A 24,945-nucleotide genomic window follows, 5' to 3' on the forward strand; every position below is an offset into this window, starting at 1 on the left:
CACGTGTGCAATTTTGAAGCGTGACATGTTGGGTATCTATTTACTCGGCGTAACTTCATCTTTCACAAAATGCAAAAACATTGGGCTAACTACTGTTTTTTTTGTTTTTTTTTTAAACACAAAACTTTTTTTCCCCCAAAAAAGCGTTCGAAAAATTCCTGCGCAAATACTGTGTGAGATAAAAAGTTGCAACAACCACCATTGTATTCTCTAGGGTCTTTGCTAAAAAAACATATATAATGTTTGGGGGTTCTATGTAATTTTCTAGCAAAAAAATGATGATTTTTACATGTAGGAGAGAAATGTCAGAATTGGCACGGTAGGGAAGTGGTTAAACACCACGACCTACCTGAGTATGGTTGCTGACATGTCCATCCCTTTATGACTACATCTTCTGATGGCTACTTCCAGCAGGATAATGTCATAAAGCTCAAATCATGTAATGTTTTTTTGAACATGGCAATGAGTTCACTGTACACTAATGGCCTCCACAGTCACCAGATCTCAATCCAATAGAGCACCTTTGGGATGTGGTGGAACGGGAGATTCACATCATGGATGTGCAGCCGACAGATCTGCAGCAACTGCGTGATGTTATGTCAATATTGACCAAAATCTTTGAGGAATGTTTCCAACACCTTGTTGAATCTATGCCACACAATTAAGGCAGTTCTAAAGGCAAAACGGTGTCCAACTCGGTACTAGCAAGGTGTACCTAATAAAGTGTCCGGTGAGTGTATACCATATTTTGTAGACTATAACTCCTACAATATAAATCTACACTGATTTTTGGGTTATTTTCAACCAAAAAAATGTAGCAGTGTACATTTTGGCCTAGATCTATGAAGAGAGATTTATTTGCAAAATTTTATACCAGAAATGAAGAAAAACGTTTTTTGTTTTTTACCCAAAATGTTTGGTCTTTTTTCGTTTATTTTTAGGCCCCTTTCACACTGGGGCGGCGTCGGCGGTAAAACGGCGCTATTTAATGCCGCTTTACTGACGTTTTAGCGGTGGTATTCGGCCACTAGTGGGGCGGTTTTACCCCCCTGTTAGCGGCCGAGAAAGGGTTAAAACCACCGCAAAGCGCTGCTGCAGCCACTCAAAGATGCTGCTAGCAGGACTTTTTTTTACTGTCCTGCTAGCACACCGCTCCAGTGTGAAAGCCCTCGGGGCTTTCACATTGGAGACACAGCAGCGGCTCTTTCAGGGCGCTTAGCAGGCGCTATTTTTAGCACTGTAGCGCCTGGAAAGCACCCCAGTGTGAAAGGGGTCTTGGCAAAAGGTAAAAAACCCAGTAGTGATTAACCACCTCAATACAGGGCACGTACACCCCCTTCCTGCCCAAGCCATTTTTCAGTTTTCAGCGCTGTCGCACTTTGAATGACAATTGCGCGGTCATGTTACACTGCACCTTAATTAAATTTTTATCATTTTTTTCCCACAAATAGAGCTTTCTTTTGGTGGTATTTGATCACCTCTGCGGTTTTTATTTCTTGCGCTATAAACAAAAGAAGAGGGACAATTTTGAAAAAACACAATATTTTTTACTTTTTGCTATAATAAATATCCAATTTTTTTTTTTTTTTTAACAAATTTTTTCCTCAGTTTAGGCCGATACGTATTCTTCTACATATTTTTGGTAAAAAAAAATTGCGATAAGCGTATATTGATTGGTTTGCGCAAAAGTTATAGCGTCTACAAAATACGGGATAGATTTATAGCATTTTTATTATTTATTTATTTTTTACTAGTAATGGCGGCGATCTGCAATTTTTATTGTGACTGCGATATTGCGGCGGACACATCGGACACTTTTGACACATTTTTGGGACCATTCACATTTATACAGCGATCAATGCTATAAAATTGCATTGATTACTGTGTAAATGTGACTGGCAGGGAAGGGGTTAACACTAGGGGGCGCTCGAGGGGTTAATGTATTACCTAAGGAGGTGATTCTAACTGTGGGGGGAGGGGACTGACTGGGGGAGGTGACCGATCGCTGTCCCTATGTACAAGGGACACGCCATCGGTCTCCTCTCCTCTCTGACAGGACGTGGATCTGTGTTTACATGCACAGATCCACGCTCCTGCTGTGTTACCCGGCAATCGCGGGTGCCCGGCGGACATCGCGGCCGCCGAGCACGCGCACCGGGTCCCGAGTGACACGGCGGGCGCGCGCGCGCCCCCTAGTGGCTCGGGAAGGCGAGGACGTCATATGACGTCCTCCCAGAATAACAGAAGCCTCGTCCAGCCGTCATATGACGGTGGGCGGTGGCTTAGTGGTTAAATATCGCCAAAAGAAAGCTCTATTTCTGTGAAAATTTTATACAAATTTAATTTTGGGTACATGACCAAGCAATTGCCAGTTAAGACCCGTGCACGCGATCCAAAAATCGTACGAAAAAAATACAGCTTTTGAAGCGATCGTACAATAATCGGATCGTTGGTACAGAGGTTTTGCAGGCCAATCACGACAGTTCATCCGATATGCTTTAATCAGACAAGCAAGAAATTTTTTCTCGTACGATTTTCATTTAACCACTTTAAGACCAGCCACTGCAGCTCCCCTGCGCCAACCGCCCTCATTGTATGTCGGCTGCTTTAACCACTTCCGGACCGCCGAATGCCGATGTACATCCCTACTTTGAGGACGGATATCGTTGTTATGGCAGCAGCTAGCTGCCATAACCCCGGTATCCCAGTGTTTGGCCGGTGATGCAGGATCACTTTTATCGGTGGTGGGAGAGGTGCCCTCTGCCGCTTACCGGAGCCATCGGCAGAGGCGATCAGGTCTGTTCCCTGGGCTGACATGGAGACGAGTGAGGGGAAGATGACACTGCAGTGCGGAAGCGACGTAAAAACGTCACTTCCGCCCATAGCTCTAAGAGCCCTTTCACACCGAGCGGCGTTTTACCGTCGGATTAGCGGCGCATTTCGGCCGCTAGCGGGGCGCTTTTACCCCCCCGCTAGTGGCCGAGGGGGTTAAAACCGCCCACAATGCGCCGCAATAGCGGTGTTTTGCCGGCGGTATCCCAGCGCTGCCCCATTGATTTCAATGGGGAGCAGCGGTGGAGCAGCAGTAAACACACCGCTCCAAAGAAGCTGTTGACAGGACTTTTCCTGACGTCCTGCCAGCGCTTCGGTGTGAAAGCCCTCAGGCTTTCACACTGCAGACAAGGCTGCAGCTGTTTGAGGGCGAATTGCAGGCGCTATTTTTAACGCTATAGCGCCTGCAAAACTCCCTCGGTGTGAAAGGGGTCTTAAAGGGCCATTTTATTTTTTTAAATGACTAATTTTATTTATTTATTTTTATTGAATTGTAGTGTAAGTATGAGATCTGAGGTCTTTTTGACCCCAGATCTCATATTTAAGAGGTCCTGTCATGCTTTTTTTCTATTACAAGGTAGGGGTGTGGAATTTCCCCGATGCGGCATCGATGCAAGCACCCCGAAAAATCAATGTCGGGTGTGACGTCATTCCGACTTGCTCCGAGCGTTTTTTGTTAAAATGGCTTTTGCTGTTAAATGCAATTGTAATCCATTAAGTGGTGACTGCTGTATGTGTTTTTTTTTTTTTTTTAAATATATGTAGCTTCATACCTCGTTTTTAGTCTGTGTGTATATAACTGTATATCCCGGCGCTCATGTGACTGCTCGGTCCGGCCCGCCCCTCTCCTCTCTGTCTCTCCTGAGAACTCCCACTGACGTCAGGAGAGTCAGAGAGACATGAGACTGAGAGGAGAGAGACGTGGGCCGGACTGAGCAGTCACATGAGCTGCTTATACAGTTTTATACACAGACTAAAAAACGAGGTATGAAGATGCATGTATTAAAAAAAAAAAACACATACAGCGGTCACCACTTAATGGATTACAATTGTATTTATTAACAAAAGACACTCACCTGTCCCACAATCCAGCGGCGTGGCCACCCAAACCCTCCATTCTCTCCCCTGCCTGTCCACGGCGCTGGCAACACTACTGTGGGCATCCGGCTGTGACAGCTCGCAGCTTCACAGCCGGGTGCGCCTGTCTCACTGCACTGTCCTGCACAGCCGGGCAATCTTCTGGGAACTATGATGTGTTCCAGAAGATTGCAGGGAGGAAGGGCCGCCTAGGCGGCCCAAGTGGAAGTGGGAGCGCGTCAGTAATTGTGATGCATAGTGATGCATTGCGGAATCGAATCGTTGACCAGATAATCGAATCGAATCGTGAGACCAGTGAAGATGTGCACCCCTATTACAAGGGATGTTTACATTCCTTGTAATAGGAATAAAAGTGACACAATTTTTTTTTTAAACAGTGTAAAAATAAAAGGTACATAAGAAAAAAAAAAAAAAAAAATTTAAACGCGCCCCGTCCCGATAAGCTCGCGTGCACAAACGAACGCATACGTGAGTAGCGCCCTCATATGAAAACCGTGTTCAAACCACACGTGAGGTATCGTCGCGATCGGTAGAGCGAGAGCAATAATTCTAGCCCTAGACCTCCTCTGTAATGCAAAACATGCAACCGGTAGAATTTTTTAAATGTCGCCTATGGAGATTTTTAAGGGTAAAAGTTTGTCGCCATTCCACGAGCGGGCGCAATTTTGAAGCATGACATGTTGGGTATCAATTTACTTGGCGTAACATTATCTTTCACAATATATAAAAAAAATTTGGCTAACTTTACTGTTGTCTTATTTTTTTAATTCAAAAAAGTGTATGTTTTAAAAAAGTGCGCTTGTAAGACCGCTGCGCAAATAATACGGTGTGACAGAAATTTTGACAGACCGCCATTTTATTCTCTAGGATATTAGAAAAAAAAATTATATTTGGGGGTTCAAAGTAATTTACTAGCCAAAAATAAAACTGTTTTTAACTTGTAAACACCACATCTAAAAAAGAGGCCCGTCTTAAAGTGGTTAAGAGGAATAGGGGTCGCGCACCCGCAACGCTGGAGCCGGTGCGTGTGGCCAGTGGCTGTGATCGTGCCACAGAGAGACAGAACGGGGATTTGTCAATTGTAAACAGACAGATCTCTGTTCTGTCAGGGGAGTAGAGAGAGATCTGCTGTTCCTAGTGATCGGGAACAGCGATCTCTCTCCTCCAGGCAGTACATGCATTCGGGGCTTATAAGTAGCACAGTGCTGAATAGGAAATTGTCCTGGTCATAAAGAGGGTAAAACCTTCCAGAGCACAGGTGGTTAACCACTTCATGACCATGCCATTTTTTTGCGATACAGTACTGCGTCGCTTTAACCACTTAAGGACCGAGCCTATTTTTCAGTGTTTACAAGTTTAAAATCTTTTTTTTTTTGGCTAGAAAATTACTTAGAACCCCCAAACATTATATATTTTTTTCAGACGCCCTAGAGAATAAAATGGCGGTCGTTGCAATACTTCGTCGCACCGTATTTGCGCATCGGTCTTACAAGCACACTTTTTTTTTTTTTGGGAAAAATACACTTTTTTCAATTAAAAAAATAAGACTACAGTAAAGTTAGCACGATTTTTTTTTTTTTATATTGTGAAAGATAATGTTACGTTGAATAAATTAATACCCAACATGTCACGCTTCAAAATTGTGGCCGTTTGTGGAATGGCGACAAACTTTTACCCTTAAAAAATCTCCACACGCGACGTTTAAAATGTTTCACAGGTTACCAGTGTTGAGTTACAGAGAAGGTCTAGGGCTAGAATTATTGCTCTCGCTCTCGATCGCGGCAATACCTCACGCGTGGTTTGAACACCGTTTTCATATGCGGACGCGACTTACGTATGCGTTCGCTTCTGCATGCGAGCTCAAGCCTCAGGATCCCCGATTTGACAACCTCAACCGCAATCTGCTGCCGTATCCGCTCCAATTACAGTCGCAGCCACTAACCCTTTGCACTTACCAGCTCCGTCCCGTTATTCTGGGGATTCCAAGGCCTGTAGAGGGTTCCTTAGCCAGTGTACCATTCGTTTCGAACTCCAGCCTCAAAACCTCCCGTCTGATCGGGCTAAGGTGGCCTATATTATTTCTCTCCTGTCCGGAGAGGCTTTAGCCTGGGCTGCCCCTCTGTGGGAGAGGAATGACCCAGTGGTTTCCAGCCTAATTTCTTGAAACTCTTTCGGAATATCTTCGAGGAACCAGGTCGTGTCTCTTCAGCGGCCAGCACCCTTTTACGTCTCCGCCAAGAGTCTGCTTCTGTGGGCAGTATGTTGTTCATTTTGGTATACTGACTGCTGAGTTTGAACAATGAGGCCTTAGTCACAACCTTTTTGCATGGCCTTTCTGATAGAGTGAAGGATGAATTAGCTGGAAGAACCATCCCCACTGATCTGGACAAAGTTATCACCTTGTGTAACCAGATCGATATTTGTTTTCAGGAAAGGACCCTAGAAAAGCGACGCCTGCACTCCTTGGTTCTTAGTCAGCCTGAGCTTCCCTCTCTTCGACCTGTGGAGCATCTCCTGCCAGCTAAGGAACCCATGCAGCTGGGCCGGACCAGGCTATCCCCCGAGGAACGTGCTAGTAGCAGAACTTTGTGCCTGTGTCTCTACTGTGGGGGCAAAGGTAATTTTCGTGACACATGCTCCTTTCGTCCGGGAAACGCTCGGGTCTAAAACATCTGGAAGGTGGAATATTGGACCCAAAAAAGTCACCTTCTCGTCTCCTTTTGGTGTTTCTTCATGTTGTCGCTTCCTCCCACTCGGCCTTGGCTTATCTGGATTCCGGAGCCGCTAGCAATTTTATGGACTGGAGAACTGCATCTTCCATGAACCTTACCCTTTTCCCCCCTAGCCACTCCATTGGTGGTCTCGGCGATTGATGGCACTATTCTTCCAAGGGGCCCTATCTGCTTCCAGACCCTCCCTGTTAAGATGTCAGTAGGGATACTCCACCAGGAGTGGATATCCTTCCTAAGGTCTCAACCCCTATCGTATTGGGGCTTCCTTGGTTGCAGCTCCACTCTCCACACATTGACTGGACTTCTGGGCAGATCCTGGCTTGGAGTCTCTCCTGTTTCTCATCCTGCCTACTCAAGGTGACCCCTATTGAGAGACTTCCCGTGGCCACCACCTCAGTATCCTCTGCCCTTCCCGCTGCATATAGCTGAGGTGCTTCCCCCTCACAGGTCCTTTGACGGTGCCATTGACCTTGTTCCCGGAGCAACTCTGCCCAGGGGTCGTACCTACCCCCTGTCCATCCCAGAGACCCAGGCCATGTCTGAGTATGTTGCGGAAAATCTAGAAAAAGGATTCATCTGGAAATCCTCATCGCCTGCGAGAGCAAGGTTCTTTTTTTGTTGCCCTAAGACCCTGCATTGACTATCGAGGCCTGAACACAGTAACGATCAAAAATTGATACCCCCTACCTTTTAATATCGGAACTATTCGACAGGTTGAAAGGTGCCTCCATTTTTACTAAGTTGGATCTCGGGGGTGCATACAGTCTGATCCGAATATGAATGGAAAACTGCGTTTAACACTAGAGATGGGCATTAGGAATACTGGGTCATGCCCTTTGTTTTATGTAATGCCCCAGCGGTGTTCCAAAACTTTAACGAAATCTTCAGGGATCTGCTTTACCAATTTGTTGTCCTCTACCTGGATGACATTCTCATCTTTTCTGATAATCTGTTTGTTCACAGAGACCATGTCTGGATTGTACTTCAGCGCCTTCGAGAAAATAATCTGTATGCCAAGCTGGAGAAATGTTCTTTTGAATGTTCTGAAGTTCTGTTGCTGGGATGCTTCGTCTAACGTCGGTCTTCGTATGGATCCTGGAAAAGTCTCGGCCATTATCAACTGGCCTCTTCCTGCCGACCTCAAGGCCACACAGCGCTTTCTTTGGTTCACTAACTATTACAGGCAGTTCATTAGGAATTACTCCTCTATTGCTGCGCCTATTATCGCCTTGACCAAGAAGGGTGCTAATGCCAAGGAGTGGCCCCCTGAAGCTGTCTCTGCCTTTCATGATTTGAAACAGGCCTTCTTGTCTGGACCTTTGTTTAGGCGACCTAAACCCTGGGGATCCATTTTTTTTTATTGAAGTGGACGCTTCCTCAACTGGGGTGGGAGCTGTGCTTCTTCAATCCTTTGGGGAAAAACGTCAACCATGTGCGTTTTCTCCCAAAAAAATTCTCAGGCAGGGAAGAATTACGCTATTGGTGATCGGGAACTTCTTGTGATTAAATTGGCGTTGGAGGAGTGGCGTCATCTCATGGAGTGTTCCCCACATTCCATAACAATTTTCACTGACCATAAAAATCTGCAGTACTTACAGAATGCCAAACGATTGAATCCCAGACAAGCCAGGTGGAGTCTTTTCTTTTCCCATTTTAACTTCACCATTACGTTCAAACCTGGTTCCTGCAACAGTCGGGCTGATGCACTCTCTGGGTCTTTTGACATTCAGGATGAGGAGCCTACCCCTGAACCGGAGCCTATCATCCCTACCGCATGCATCCTTGCCCATTCTACCACCCTGGAGTCAAAAACTTCTCCTGGCAAGACCTTCGTCCCCACTGAGCTAAGAGCGAAGATCCTTCATTTGGGACATGACTCCAAGGTGGCAGGTCATGCTGGGTTCCTTCGATCCTTCCTCCTCATCAGTCACCACTACTGGTGGCCTAATCACCTTTCAGATGTCAATGACTACGTTAAGGCTTGTCTTGACTGTGCCCAGTCTAAATCCCCCATGCAGGCTTCTGCTGGTCTTCTCATGCCCCATTCCCGAGGATCCCTGGTCTCGCATAGCCATGGACTTTATTACCGATCTACCACCGTCTGAGAATAATACAGTCATTTGGGCGGTAATCAATCAGTTCTCCAAGATGGCTCATTTTGTTCCTCTTCCTGGTCTCCCTTCTGCGCCTGCTTTTGGTTCCCATTTTTGTTCAAGAGACTTTTCGCCTCCATGGGGTTCCTTCACATATTGTTTCTGACAGGGATGTTCAATTTACATCTTGTTTTTGGAGAGCCTTCTGCAAATCCCTCAATATTGTCTTGGATTTTTTCCTTTTCAACCATCCTGAATCCAGTGGACAGACTGAGAGGGTTAATCAGGAGTTAGAGATCTTTCTCTGCACCTTTTTAGTTTCTGTTCATCCTGATGATTGGTCCTCTCTACTCCCGTGGGCAGAATTCTCTCACAAAAATCATGTGAACATCAGTTCTCAGAAGACACCCTTTTTCACAATTTATGCAAGACACCCTCAGCTCCCTCTTCCCATGGTCTGTTCTCCGGATATTCCAGCTTTGGCTACAGTTCAACAACCATTCAATTCTGTTTGGGGTAATGTTCATGATTCCCTCTAGGCAGTTGCTGAGAAATGTAAAGGTTTTGCCGAGCGTTGTAGGTGTAAGCCGCCTTCTCTACAGCCCGGAGACCAGGTCTGGCTTTCCACCAGGAACATCAATCTCCGGGTTTCTTCTCTGAAATTTTCCCCCAGATTCATTGGTCTGTACACCATAATTTCCATAAGTTAAATCCGGTTTGTTTTAAACTTCAAATCCCTAAAAGCCTCAAGATCTCTAACTCTTTTCACGTTTCCCTCCTGAATCCCTTAGTCCTCAATAAGTTCTCTCGTTCTCTCCATGCATCGGTTCCAGTTTCTGAGGATAATCAGGAGTACGAGGTTAGTCAAATTCTGGATTACTGGCTCTGTAAAGGCACTCTTCAGTACCTCGTACACTGGAAAGGTCCTGATGAGGACTTGAATCCCTGCATCTGATGTCTTTGCACCTCGTCCTTTGAGGTTTCATTTGAGGTTCTCCTCCAAGCCTGGGCCCAAGCGAAGGAGGCGTAGGCCTCATAAGGGGGGGGGGGGGGTGGGTACTGTCATGACTCTGCAGTAATTCTTTCATGCCCTGTCTGTCTCTCTTACCTGGTCTTTGTATCAGCCTTAGGACTTGCACTCACACCTGCATGGTTAAGTAATTTTCCCTCAGTGTGGCTCCACCCTAACCTCAACGGGAACCAATATTTAACACAGTGTTCTCCAAGCCTTCCTTGCCGAGCAATATTGTGTTTGGTTTCCTGTTTCCTGCTTGCTGTGTGCTCTACGTCTGTCTCTGTTACCAATCTTGGCTTGTTCTTGACTATCCCTGCCGCTTGTGACCCTGACCCTTTGGCGTGTTCTCTGTCTATCCTTGTCTGCTAGTCGCCCCGAACTTTGGCTTATCTCCTTACTATCCCTTGTTGTCCTGGACTGCTGCTTCCTCTCTATCCTCCTGTAGCCTAGCGTGAGCTGGGAGACCCTGGGGGCCGCGACCTGGAGTCAGTTGCAGCGCAGTCCATCCTCACCACTAGAGGCTCTGGTGAAAACCTGCTGGCTCTTGGACTCCGCATCCTGGGGAATCTTATGCTCTAGCTCCCAGTGGGATCCATGTTGGTGCTCCAGTGGACCTGCCTTCCTGAACGACCCAGAGTTCCGTCCGCAGCAGTCAGCCATAGGGACCACTACCTTAGCGGTGCATTCCTGACTCCCAACGGTGTGCATCTGTCACCTGGACTCAGGTGACCTGACGGGGCCATCATTCCCTCACTCGGCATCCAGGCAGGAACCGATTGTCCCCGCCACTACGGACGGCTCCAGTAAGCGACGGAGACGTCAGGAGCGTGGGGGGGCCCTCTCCCGCCCCCGATAAGTGATCTTGCGGCGAATCTGCCGCACAGACCACTTTTTTCCGAAAGGGGACATCCACCGTTTTTAGAAATACCGGGGTTATGGCAGCTAGATGCTGCCATAACAACGGTATTTACTGTCAAAGTAGCGACGTATAACGACGACGGCTGATTCTTAACCACTTGCCGCCCGCCCTATTACCAAATGACGGTGGCAAAGTGGTTTGATATTCCTGACCGGACGTCATAAGACGTGATCAGGAATATCGAGCCGTTGCGTGCCCCCGGGGGCGCGCATCGCGGCGATCGTTGTCGCGGGGTGTCAGTCTGGCACCCTGCAACACCGATCTAGGTAAAGAGTCTCTGACGGAGACTCTTTACCACGTGATCAGCCGTGTCCAATCACGGCTGATCACGATGTAAATAGAAAGAGCCGGTGATCGGCTTTTCCTCACTCGCGTCTGACAGACGCGAGTAGAGGAGAGCCGATCGGCTGCTCTCCTGACAGGGGGGGTCTGTGCTGATTGTTTATCAGCACAGCCCCCCCTCGGATCCTACCCAGGACCACCAGGGAAGCCATCCACACTGGACCACCTGGTATGCCCCTAGACCCCCAGGGAAATGCCAATCTGTGCCCAGGCAGCTGCCAATCAGTGCCCACTTCAATGCCTGCCAGTGCCACCAGGGATGCCCATCAGTGCCGCCTAGCAGTGCCATCCTATCAGTGCCCAGCAGTGCCGCCTTTCAGTGCCCATCAGTGTCGCCTATCGGTGCTGCATATCAGTTCCACCCATCAATGCCGCCTACCAGTGCCCATCGTCGGTACCACCTCATCGGTGCCGCCGTATCAGTGCCTGTCAGTGCCGCCTTGTCAGTGCCCATCAGTGAAAGAGAAAACTTACTTATTTACAAATTTTTTTTAACAGAAACAAAAGCAAAACTTTTATTTTTTTTCAAAATTTTCGGTCTTTTTTTATTTGTTTAGCAAAAAATAAAAACCGCAGAGGTGATCAAATACCACCAAAAGAAAGCTCTATTTGTGGGAACAAAATGATAAAAATTTAGTTTGGGTACAGTGTAGCATGACCGCGCAATTGTCATTCAAACTGCGACAGCGCTGAAAGCTGAAAATTGGTCTGGGCAGGAAGGTGTCTAAGTGCCCTGTATTGATGTGGTTAAGTAGTTAACTGATAATTGCACGGTCGTGTGACATAGTACCCAAATTTGCCCATAAATGGAGCTTTCTTTTGATGGCATTTGAGCACCTCTGCGGTTTTTATTTTTTGCACTATAAACAAAAAAAGACCGACCATTTTGAAAAAAAAAACAAAAAACAGTATTTACTTTCTGCTATAAGATCCTCCCAAAAAATATAAAAAAGCAAATGTATTCATTAGTTTAGGCCAATATGTATTCTGCTACATATTTTTGGTAAAAAAAATCACAAGAAGCGTATATTGATTGGTTTGCGCAAAAGTTATAGCATCTAGAAATAGGGGAAACATTTAGGGACTTTTATTTATTTGTAATTGTTCTTACTAGTAATGGTGGGGATCAGCGTTTTTTTTGTGTAACTGCAACATTGCGGCGGACAAATCTGATCCTAAGAGCCCTTTCACACTGAGCTGCGCTGGGTGTTAGCATTAACGTGTGGATGTTGCGGACGCACTTAACCTTTTCTTTGGCCACTAGCGGGGGATACACCGCTCCTCCACTGCCCCATACGTCCTGCAAGCTCCAGTGTGAAAGTACTCGGGCTTTCACACTGGGGCTGCAGGGGAGGCGTTTTACGGGCACCCTTTTTTTTTTTTGCCCAAAAGCGCCTGAAAATCGCCCCAGTGTAAAAAGGGTCTTAGTGACACTGTATTGGTGTCAATGGTCACCAAAAAGCGATCAGAGCTATAAAAATGCACTTATCACTGTATCAATGGCCCTTGCAGGGAAGGGGTTAACACTAGGGGGCGATCAAGGTGTTAAGTGTTCCCTAGGGAGGTGCTTTCTAACTGTCAGGGGGACAGACCGACTGGGAGTTCGATTACTAGGAACAGCTGATCCCTCTCTCCTCCCCTGTCAAAATGGGCAGATCCCCGTTCTGCCTCACTTCACCGCAAATGCAGGTGGCCGGCGGACATGAAGTCCACTACCACATGCACAGACCGACGTACAGGTACCTTGGTTTGCGCAGCTGAGCCGCCTTGCAGCAGTATGCATGCGGAAGACGTTCGGCAAGTGGTTTTAATAAGCTGTTTATACTTGCCTGCTCTGTGTAACGTTTTTGCACTAAGCAGCCCCAATTCTCCTCTTCTCGGCTCCCCCGCTGGTGCTCCTGGCTCCTCCCCCACAAGTGACCACCATAGAAAACCTCTTGCTCGGGGGGCATTTGTGGAGGCTCGCTCCCGAGCCAGCTTTGTATTTCCGGAGCCCTGCTCCCACTCCCTTCTCACTGTCTGTGATTGACAGCAGCGGGAGCCAGTGGCTCCCCTGCTTTATCTGAGCTAATGAGGCAGAGAGCTGAGAGAATCGCTGCTCCTGTGCACGTCTCTAGATTGAGATTGGACTCGGGTAAGTATGGGGGGGGGGGGGTCAGAAGCAGAGAGAAGGTTTTTTACCTGAATGCAGAAAATGCATTTAAATGGTTGTAAACCTCAGAAATATGAACAAAGCATATCCCTCTATAGTGTGTAGTTGTCTCAATCCAGAGCACTAAGTAATTTCTGTTTGCTGATTTTTTTTTTTCCTCTATCAGCATAAATCACTTCTGACAAGTTTTCCTGACAAAATGGTGACAGGGGAGGGATCTCCAGCTGATTGACAGCCTCAGCTCTGTTCCTGTGTGCTGTGTAAAGTGGGTGTGTCCCTTCCCTCCAATAAGCTCTCGGAACTCTCTTTACTGAGCTCTGCAGAGTGTAACTTCAGCTCTCTGCCCCCTTTTTTCTGACAGCTCAGACAAGCTTTATATATTCTAGACCTTGAACGGATGTAGAGAAGAGAAAACTTCAGACAAACAGGTACAACTTATGTAGGAGGATTAGTTTGTATCATCTGAGACCAGTCACTTCACTGGGTATATGTAAGGGTTTACAACCACTTTAACCTTCAGCCTTTACAACCTCTCTATGTGTATGAGCACTAAAGCAGACCTCACTGAAATTACTTTACACAGGTGACCATAGATTGACTTAAATACGGCCGGTTCAGCAGGGACCAGCCAAATTTCGATTCAATGAATGTCGTCTGTGGAATGGTCCTCCTTGGAATTTTTTTCTTGATCAGTAGGCTGAAGTGCTGATCAGTGTTTTCTGACAGAGGTGGAGTCCCCACTGTCAAATAAAATAGCACAATGGGAAGGATAATCCCTTTCCCATTTTCTCTTACCTGCACTTCGTTTTTGTATAACATTTTCTGGAAATTTAAAAGAAAGTCTAACCTTTCCCCACACTATTTAACCACTTCAATACCAGGCACTTAGACACCTTCCCGCCCAGGCCAATTTTCAGCTTTCAGCGCTGTCGCAATTTGAATGACAATTGCGCGGTCGTGCTACACTGTACCCAAACAAATTTTTATCATTTTGTTCCCACAAATAGAGCTTTCTTTTGGTGGTATTTGATCACCTCCTGCGGTTTTTATTTTTTGCGCAACAAATAAAAAAAGACCGAAAATTTTGAAAAAAAACAAGTTTTTCTTTGTTTCTGTTAAAACTTTTTGTAAATAAGTACGTTTTCTTCTTCAATGACGGGCACTGAAATGGCTGCACTGACGGGCACTGATACGGCGGCACTGATGGGCACTGTTGAGGTGGCACCGATGAGGTGGCACTGATGATGGGCACTGATAGGTGGCACTGATGCGCACTGATAGGTGGCACTGATGGGCACTAATATGTGGCACTGGTATGCGGCACGGATGGGCACTCATAGGTGGCACGGATGGGCACTCATAGGTGGCACGGATGGGCACTCATAGGTGGCACGGATGGGCACTCATAGGTGGCATTGATGGGCACTCGTAGGTGGCATTGATGGTTACTAATGGGTGGCACTGATAGTTGGCACGGATGGGCACTGATAGATGGGCACGGATGGGCACTGACAGGTGGCATGGGTGGCACTGATGGCACTGCTTGTTTGCAGTGATGTCCCTAAGGGTGGCATTGCTGGGCATCACTGCAACATAATGGTGCCAATCAGTGCCCATTTGTGGGCACTGATTGGCACAGATTTGGCACACTGGGCACATGTGGATGGCCATGGGGTACATACCTGGCCATCCACATGTTGCCCCTTCCCTGGTGGTCCTAGTGGCGATCCCTGGTGGTCCAGTGTGGTGATCTGCGGGGGGGCTGCGCTGATAAACAATCAGCGCAGACCCCCCCTGCCAGGAGAGCCGCCGATCGGCTCTCCTCTACTCGTGTCTGTCAGACGCGTGTGAGGAAGAGCCGATCAACGGCTCTTCCTATTGACAGCGTGATCAGCCGTGATTGGACACGGCTGATCACGTGGTAAAGAGCCTCCGCCGGAGGCTCTTTACCAAGATTGGTGGAGCGGTGTGTCAGACTGACACACCGCTCCACCGATCGCCGTGATGCGCGCCCCCGGGGGCGCGCTGCGGCATGTTATCCTGCTGGACGTCATATGACGTCCAGTCAGGATAACAGAACCAATTCCCGGACGTCAATCCGCCATAGGGCGGGCGGGAAGTGGTTAAAGTAGAATTCCAAGTTTACTTTGCTGTAATATAATGTAGAGGCATCAGCTACATACAGTGTTGTGGAGCAGTGTACAGCAGCATTAGGCCTCTTTCACACAGATTTTAGTCATCCTGTGCAACAATAATTTCATTTTGGTGAGATACTCTCAAAAGGTCAGTCACTTCTAAAGAGGAGCAGTCCCTGCAACTTGCCTCATTAGATCACTGAAAGGGCATCAGCTGATTTACTAATGCACTTCCCTACAGATTCACTCTGCAGACAGCAAACAAGACAGCACCAGGTAGGACTCTACAACAACGTTTGTTAAAATTCCTGCAATGTACATTGATCACCCACATGGGAATCTTTCTTTTTCACAACAAAAATAGAGTTGCTCTTTTGAATGTAAACCTAGAAGGTATCATTTGTTTTAGCTCAATTAATGCCTTTCTGCCTGGGATTCACTGTATTTCTACTCTGTGGACCTGACCAAGTGTTTAGCTACTTAGTTTTGAATTCAGTTAGGGTGTGTACTCTATGCTATTGTCAAATTTTTTGTTTTTAAATGCAATAAAAAAAAAGTAAACCTGGAATTCTATTTTAAAACTTAAAAAAACAAAAAGTTTGGGTATTAGATACTTATGCCTTAATCCTTCCCACAGACTGATTCAACAGAAACAATGCTGCTGCATGTAGAAGTACTGGCTTATTTGGAACAAATTTCCTATAAAGATATTATTATTTTTTTTTCTAGGAAAATCTAATTTGATGGATGCACTTAGTTTTGTAATGGGTGAGAGAACCTCTAATTTAAGAGTGAAGAGTGTTCGAGAGCTTATTAGCGGAGCTAATGTAGGGCGGCCCGTCTCTTCTACTGCCAGTGTGCACTTGGTTTATTGTGATGAGAATGGAGAGGAAAAGACGTTTTCAAGGATGATTTTAGGTATGAAAACAAACATTACTGATGCAGTACAGAGTATTTTCTATTTCTGAATCTGGTAATGGAACTACTAATATGAAATCCTTAATTGGTTGCAAAATGCAATGTAAAACTGAGTATGCATTACAACCTGTTGTTCTGTGTCTTCTTTGTTTATATTTACGTGTTGTGACCATTTAGAACCCTTTCACACTGAAGGCATTTTAGCGCTAAAAATAGCACCTGGAAAACACCTCCCATGCCTCCCCAGTGTGAAAGCCCGGGTGTTTTCACACTTGGCTGGTGTGCTTGCAGGACGTTAGAAAAAGTCCTGCAAGCAGCATCTTTGAGGCGATGTAAATCATAATTTTTAAAGAGCAGCTGTCATCTCTGTCCCGCAGGGCTCCTCCTCTGACCCGCTGTTGACTCGCCAATAATCCCATTCACTTTAAGGGGACTGGTGATGCGGCAGTGACACAACAAGGTGAGGGACGTGGCAGCAGCAGGTGAGTGGATGCCCGCTAACAGGCGCTGCCATGATGGATCTAAAATGACGGGTGCTCTTTAAATGTAAGGACTTATTTTTGCTGATAGTTAGAATCTTTAATATTTGCAAACAAAATGAAGGTTTCCTATTTAGAATAATAAGCTGTGAGGTTAGTAAAACAGCGATATCAAAACTGATTCAATGATACAGTTTGTAGTGTACTCAACGTTAACAAAGCAAAGCCATACAACTATGTATACATTAAACCGGAGTTCCACACAAAAATGGAACTTCCGCTTTTCGGAACCCTCCCCCCCTCCGGTGTCACATTTGGCACCTTTCAGGGGGGAGGGGGGTGCAGATACCTGTCTAAGACAAGTATTTGCACCCACTTCCGGCATAGACTCCCATGGGAGTCTACGCCTCTTCCCGTCCCCACCGCGCTGTCTGCTGGGAACACACAGCTCCCAGGAGAGAGCGGGGACCACTTGGGACGCGCAGCGCGACTCGCGCATGCGCAGTAGGGAACCGGGAAGTGAAGCCGCAACGCTTCACTCCCTGATTCCCTCACGTAGGATGGCGGCGGCAGCTGCCGAGAACCGAGCGGGTTCTCGGCGTCCCCTGCCGACATCGCTGGACCCTGGGACAGGTAAGTGGCCATGTATTAAAAGTCAGCAGCTGCAGTATTTGTAGCTGCTGGCTTTTAATATTTTTTTTTTTTGGCGGTGTGGGTGAACCCCCGCTTTAAAATGAGGCAGACTTAATGGACCACTTGGTCTTTCTTCTGCCATCACTGTAAAATGTCTCTAAATCGACTAGTGTATGGCCAGCTCTGGATTGTTTTCGTTCAGCCCACAGGCTGAACAATGATAATCTATGTGTAAACCTAGTTTTAAAGGATAAGTTCACTTTAAAAAAATGTACATTTTTTCTTGCAGTTAAAGGGTTTGTTAACCCATAGAACACAAAGAATTTATTTTTTCTTGCAGTTAAAGGGTTTGTTAACCCATAGAACACAAAGAATGCCAGACCCTCTATTAGAGCCTGGCATAGTACACAGTACCTGTCTTGTAGAAAAACAAGCATTGTAAATACTGATTTAGAGCTGTCTTCAGGCCGGTCACATGACTCGCGGCCGCTGTACAACGCCGATGGATGGATACTGCTACACTAGCTGAATAGCAGGAGGGAGGGGATGAGGAGGGAGAGAGGAGAGCAGAGGGGACAGCAGCGTATGACGAAGGGACGCAATCAGACCGCGGTGATCAGGGCGGACCAGCTCTGATTTTCGTGGTCTGTACAGAGAAGGCACACAGGAAGTGGCAGGTTCGGGGGGAGGGGGGGGGTTTACAGTTTAGAGGGGGGCAGATTACAAAGCACAAGCACTGTGCTCTTTAATCTGCTTTTAGGGACCAGGAAATCTATTTTTTTTTTGTTGGGTTAACAAACACTTACAAAAAAATTATAAAATGTACATTTTTTAAAATTTTGGAGCCTGTAAAGCATTGCACTAGTGATCATAAGATCGCTGGTGCCATGCAGGTCTCTTTCAGATCTGTCAGTGTACCTGTACGGCAGTGGTTCTCATCTCCTTTCCTCAGGACCCACTAACAGGCCAGGTTTTATGTAATACCTTGGGGAGATGCAGACTAGAATACTGCAATCACTGAGCAGCAAATTATATCACCTGTGATGTATTTCAGTTATCTTGCAAACCTGGCCTGTTAGTGGGTCCTGAGGACAGGAGTTGAGAACCACAGCCGTATGGGCACACAGATGCAATCTGACAGGAAGAATTAATGAACTACCACGGCGCTCCACAGCACGGTGGTAGTTCATTGAAAACTATAAATCGACAACTGCAAATGATGTTGGGGCTTGTAGTTCATTCACACACAGAGCTGTGTTAATGATGTGGCCGTATGGGCAAAACCCCGCACTGCCACACTGATTTTAAAAAGTGACAACTAGTATGGGGAGCTTCTCCCTGTACTACTGTCGCGGGGGATCGGGCAGTGGCTTCAGCATTGGGAACATGTTGCATGTTCCACCCTAAAAACGGGTGGAACGTGTAACATGTTCCTAAAGGTAAACTTATCCTTTAATAACATCATCTCAGCCTAGGCAAAGTGAGTGACTGGAGCTCATAGCCTACCTTTTACTGATTAAAGGCGGACCTTTATTTGAAAATAATGTCAGGAATTTATTCATGCAGACTTGCGCTGGGTTCACACTGGTGTGCTGCGGTTTGGAAGCAGCGCAATTGTATCCACATTTTACATGTGATTTCCACTGACTTCTATTAGACTGTGTGCATTTTCTGAAAGTGCATCAAAGATGCAGCTTGCAGGAATTTGATGCGCTTTCATGAAAACTCATGGGCTAATGGAAGTCAATAGGAGTGCACCTAAGACCGCAGGAAAAATCGTGCTGCACCCTAACTGCATTGCACAGGTGTGTATCCACTCTTAAAGGACAAGTTCACCTTTGGAGCATGTTACATGTTCCACCTGTATTTAGTGTGGAACAGGTAACCTGTTCCAGCTCCTGCCTCCTTTCCTCCCGCTTCCCCCCCTCCCTGTGACAGCAGGCAAGGGATTTCTTCCTGAATTTAAAAACAATGTGGCCATGCAGGGCACCACCCACACAGCCGCATCATTCAGTCATAGAGTCCTGTGAATTAATGAACTACAAGTACCATCGGACGACGGCTTGTCATTCTCAATGAACTGCGAGGGTGCTAATGAGTGTTCTCATAGTTTTTTTTTTTTTTTTGCCTGCCTGTATCAGAGGTACGGCACACAGTATATTGAGAGTCTGCAGGATCCTGCCATTGTATATGCGATCTGCTAATCATGGGTGCAATACTTTACAGTAAAAAAAAATGAAATGCACATTTATTTACCTGCGAAAAGATGTGCATTTTTTTTTCTCTGTACAAGGTGAACTTAGCCTTTTAGGCTGCATTCACACATGAGCGTTTTCAGCTCATAAAACGCTTGTAAAACACTGAACAAGCAAAATCCCATTCATTTCAATGGCCCCTGTTTACATCTGAGCGTTTTGTCACCTGGAGCAAAACGCCCTAAGCTCAGAAAAGAACATCTGCTTCTTTGGGGCAGATTACAGGCTTTCTCTGTCTTTTACATTGGTGACCTGAACAAAATTGCGGTAAAAACGTGCGACTTTGAAACGCTCAGGTGTGAATGCAGCCTAAAAGTTACTGAAAGATCTGTTTTAATTTTAACACCTGGAATAAATGGAGAGATTGGCTCTATGAGTTCCTATAAAAAAACTCATATCATGGGGTGCCTGCAAGTATAGTCATATATCTCATACAGCTCTCCAGGAGGAGAAATTGCTTTAAAATAGAAGTGCAGGATTTAAAAAAAATATATATACTAGCCTGGGTCCCCCGCTACCACTAAGACCAAGAACTGAGCAATCAAAAGCTGCTGATCGCTCAGTTCTCAATCTTCAATTATTATTATTATACAGGTTTTATATAGCGCCGACAGTTTGCGCAGCGCTTTACAACATTAGGACAGACAGTACAATTACAATAAAATTCAATACAGGGGGAATCAGAGAGCCCTGCTTGTTAGAGCTTACAGTCTAGGAGGGAGGGTCAAGTTATACAAAAGGGGTAATAGCTGTGGGGGAAGAGCTAATGGAGAAAATAGTGCAGTTGTTAGATGGAGGCAGGATAGGCTTCTCTGAAGAGGAAAGTATTCAGGGATCACCTAAAAGTGGATAAATTTGGAGACAGTCTGACAGATTGGGGTAGCGAATTCCAGAGGATGGGCGAGGCTCGGGAGAAGTCCTGGAGGCGGACGTGGGAGGAGGTGACGAGGGAGAGAGCAGGAGGTCTTGGGAGGAACGAAGAGGGTGATTAGGTTGGTATTTTGAGTTAGTCTTTTGAATTTGATTCGTTGGGCAAGTGGCAGCCGATGCAGACACTGTGCAGTTTGTAAGGTGGATGAGTCTGGCAGCAGTATTCATGATGGACTGAAGGGGGGGATAGTCTATTTAAAGGTAAACCAATGAGGAGGGAGTTGCAGTAGGTTAGGTGGTTTCATTAGTTAGGAAGGGACGTAGTTTAGAGATGTTGCGGAGGTTGAGGCGGCAAGCTTTGGAAAATGATTGGATGTGGGGCCGAAAGGAGAGTTCAGAGTCCAGGATAACACCTAGCACGCTGACATGTGGGGATGGTGGATGGTTGTGCCATTGCTCTTGACAGACAAGTCAGGGGAAGAGGCATGGGAGGGAGGAAATATTATAAGCTCGCTTTTGGACAGGTCGAGTTTGAGGAAGTGGTGTAACATCCAGACTGATATGTCTGTTAGTAAGTTAGTGATGCGGGAGGAGACTGATGGAGTGAGTTGAGGGGTGGAGAGATAGATTTGTGTGTCGTCAGCGTAGAAATTAGACTATAGATAGGAAAAACTCTAAATATGGGACTTTGAGGGCACAATAGTATTAAGCTACAAACTATATATTTAATAGAGGTATTTTATTAGAAAAATATAAAAGACATTAAACACACATAAATTGTTTAAAAACACTACAAATTCAGTATAGACGCTAATGGTAATACACCGTATGGGTCCTATCCTGCCAATTTGTATAACATAGAAACGGCTATAGACATATACATATATTGCTTAAACCAAATACGGGAGAAATACTTCCCCTGAAAATCAAACAGTAGGCAAGCACATAGCTATAGCAGAGAAGATGCAGCAGGTTTGGTAATCCACGGTGGGGTATTCTCTAATTGCTCTACATGTTTCGCGTTTCGCAGAACGCTTCCTCAGGAGCTAGAGACTCAATTGAATGTGGTAAGATTGCCCAAATCAGCCAGTGGTAATTATATGTGACTGACCACAATTTGATCATAAATGTAGAAAGTTTAAATCAGATTGTAAACAGCAATCGGTCATAACTTGGAACCTCTCAAGGAGATGTAGCGTCAAGTATCCATATGAAGGAGAGCAAGGGCTTAAACGTTGTAATGCCTAGGGTAGATGAGAGGAAGCAACAGGCTATACCGTCCGGTCTGTGTAGGGGCCGGAGCTGTGGCCGCCTAGAGTGATTTATTGGACTGCCTATTTTGTACCAGCTATGTAGCATTGCCATTGAGATCTATCCCCAATACTAGGTCCTGGGTACCCCAAGAATCACCCAAGCAACTTATTTACCAGTACCCTGCCCCTTCACTAACACTGCGCCTCTGATCTGTCTCTCTCCACCCCTTCATTGCTCTGACCCTCAGCTGACCTTCCCCCTTTTTCACAACCTGGGACCCAATCTAAATTATATACCCAATATTGATTATTATCATTTGGCCATTGTTTGCCTTAAAGGTCACTGAGGAACAAAGCAATACGCCCCGACTGGGCCAGTTTTTACCTCTTTGTTAATTGTTTGTCCTGTATGTCAAGTCTTTGTCCGCGGTATTGGTGTCACATTGTTGCCGCAATAATTACTGCACCTTAGATTTTCATGTGAATTTTACTGTCTAATAATGAAAAAATAAAGTTGATTTTTAAGCATTAAATCCCAAGACTATTCTGTTGCTAATGGTAACCCCTTTATAAGCTCATCTCTCCTGGGCTTTACCCCCTTCCCCTTCGTCTTTATAGTGTCTATATGTTTATGGTTACAGCAACAGTACCCTAACGGGTTAGGGATTCAGTACGGGTCATAGCATATCTTTGACCCAGTACAGGTGGATACTCGTGCCGTCCCTCCCCTCTCCCCCCTTCCCCCTCCCTTTCCCTTCTATTTTTTGCTATCAAAAACAGATAAGTGAACACTCACATGGAGGATAAGTAAAATAGGCTCATCTGTCAAAGTAAACTCCTGGTGAAGGTAGTCCTCGGCGCCCCAGGTCTGTGTACAGTTGTGCTCATATGTTTACATACCCTTGCAGAATTTATAATTTCTTGGCCATTTTTCAGAGATTATGAATGACAACACAAAAACATTTCTTTCACTCATGGTTAGTATTTGGCTGAAGTCATTTATTATCAATCAACTGTGTTTAGTCTTTTTAAATCATAATGGCAACAGAAATTACCCAAATGACCCTGATAAAAAGTTTACATACCCTAGTGATTCAAAGAGGTTTGAATGGTTATTAAAGGTAACCATCCTCACCTGTGATCTGTTGGCTTGTAATTAGTGTGTGTGTATAAAAGGTCAGTGAGTTTCTGGATCCCTGACAGACCCTTGAATCTTTCAAGTGCTGTACTGATGTTTCTGGATTTTTAATCATTGGAAAACAAAAGAATTGTCAAAGGATCTGTGGGAAAAGGTAGTTGAACTGTATTAAACAGGAAAGGGATATAAAAAGATATCCAAGGAATTGAGAATGCCAATCAGAAGTGTTCAAACTCTAATCAAGAAGTGGAAAGTGAGGGGTTCTGTTTAAACCAAACCACGGTCAGGTAGATCAACTATTGGGTAGTTTCTGTTGCCATTATGATTTAAAAAGAGTAAACACAGTTGATTTGATAATAAATAGCTTCAGCCAAACACTAACCATGAGTGAAAGAAAAGTTTTTGTGTTATTCATATTCTTGAAAAATGGCCAAGAAATCATAAATTCTGCCAGGGTATGTAAACTTATGAGCACAACTGTATGTAGGAACCACGGTGTGACGGGGAGATGCCGGCAAGGATCCGTGTCGTTCTGGGTATTGGTGGGTGGAAGGGAGCGTAGAGCATTTGAGAAAGGAGCGTGCATGCTCTGAAACGCATTGTGTTTCCCTCACTTTTTGTGACGTTGCACACCATCGTGGGCACTGTTCTCCATGCTGCCTTCCATTTACCGATACCCGGAACGACACAGATCCTTGCCGACATCTCCTTGTCACACCGCGGTTCCTACATACACAAATCTGGGGCGTTGAGGACTATATTTACTGGGAGTTTATGTTGACAGATGAGCCTATTTTATTTATCCTCCATGTGAGCGTGCTCTTCATTAAATATTACACTTAGAGGCGCTTTTCTGTTTCTTCCTTGTACCAGTGTAACGGAGTCGGCTTCACTCTTAAAAGAGCTTCTGCCCTAAGTGTTCCTCTCTTTATTGGACGCCTGCCTTTGGACAGGCTTCTATATCAATCTTAATAGTCTTTTTAATGAACTATATTTGGACTGACAATTTTTAATTGTCTGCTCATATCCTGTGCGCTTGCTATTTTGTCTGCTTGTGCTAAGAGGCTGAGCCAGCTGCTGCTCAGGCATCTGAGTGGATCCTGACATTAAAGTCGGGATCCCTCAAGATTCTAGACTGGCTGAGTGACAACAGCTGACAACACACTTTAGCCCACTGGCAGCTGAATATAGTGCACTACTGTGACCCACATGAAAAGTATTTTTTTTTTTTTTTTTCGAAATGAGCAGTTTGAAAAATTATATATATATATATATATATATATATATATATATATATATATACATACATACATACACACAGTGGGGACGGAAAGTAATCAGACCCCCTTACATTTTTCACTCTGTTATATTGCAGCCATTTGCTAAAATCATTTAAGTTAATTTTTTTTCCTCTTTAATGTACACACAGCACCCCATATTGACAGAAAAACACAGAATTGTTGACATTTTTGCAGATTTATTAAAAAAGAAAAACTGAAATATCACATGGTCCTAAGTATTCAGACCCCTTGTGTGACACTCGTATATTTAACTCAGGTGCTGTCCATTTCTTCTGATCATCCTTGAGATGGTTCTACACCTTCATTTGAGTCCAGCTGTGTTTGATTATACTGATTGGACTTGATTAGGAAAGCCACACACCTGTCTATATAAGACCTTATAGCTCACAGTGCATGTCAGAGCAAATGAGAATCATGAGGTCAAAGGAACTGCCTGAAGAGCTCAGAGACAGAATTGTGGCAAGGCACAGATCTGGCCAAGGTTACAGAAAGAGATTTCTGCTGCGCTTAAGGTTCCTAAGAGCACAGTGGCCTCCATAATCCTTAAATGGAAGACCAGAACCCTTCCTAGAGCTGGCCGTCTGGCCAAACTGAGCTATCGGGGGAGAAGAGCCTTGGTGAGAGAGGTAAAGAACCCAAAGGTGGCTGAGCTCCAGAGATGCAGTCGGGGGATGGGAGAAAGTTGTAGAAAGGCAACCATCACTGCAGCCCTCCACCAGTCAGGGCCTTATGACAGAGTGGCCCGACGGGAGCCTCTCCTCAGTGCAAGACACATGAAAG

At 45.5% G+C, this 24,945-nt stretch overlaps 1 protein-coding gene across 1 annotated transcript in view; it reads left to right on the plus strand.

Annotated features, from left to right (window-relative positions):
* The window catches only part of SMC1B (structural maintenance of chromosomes 1B), a 197,669-nt gene that overhangs the window by 7,059 nt on the left and 165,665 nt on the right, over positions 1-24,945 (plus strand). The window contains exon 2 of the mRNA XM_073621917.1: positions 16,048-16,236. Coding sequence (XP_073478018.1) covers positions 16,048-16,236 — 189 coding nt within the window. The remainder of the gene's footprint in view (positions 1-16,047; positions 16,237-24,945) is intronic.

The sequence above is a fragment of the Aquarana catesbeiana genome, linkage group LG03, assembly GCF_042186555.1.
Source record: "Aquarana catesbeiana isolate 2022-GZ linkage group LG03, ASM4218655v1, whole genome shotgun sequence".
NCBI lineage: Eukaryota > Metazoa > Chordata > Amphibia > Anura > Ranidae > Aquarana > Aquarana catesbeiana.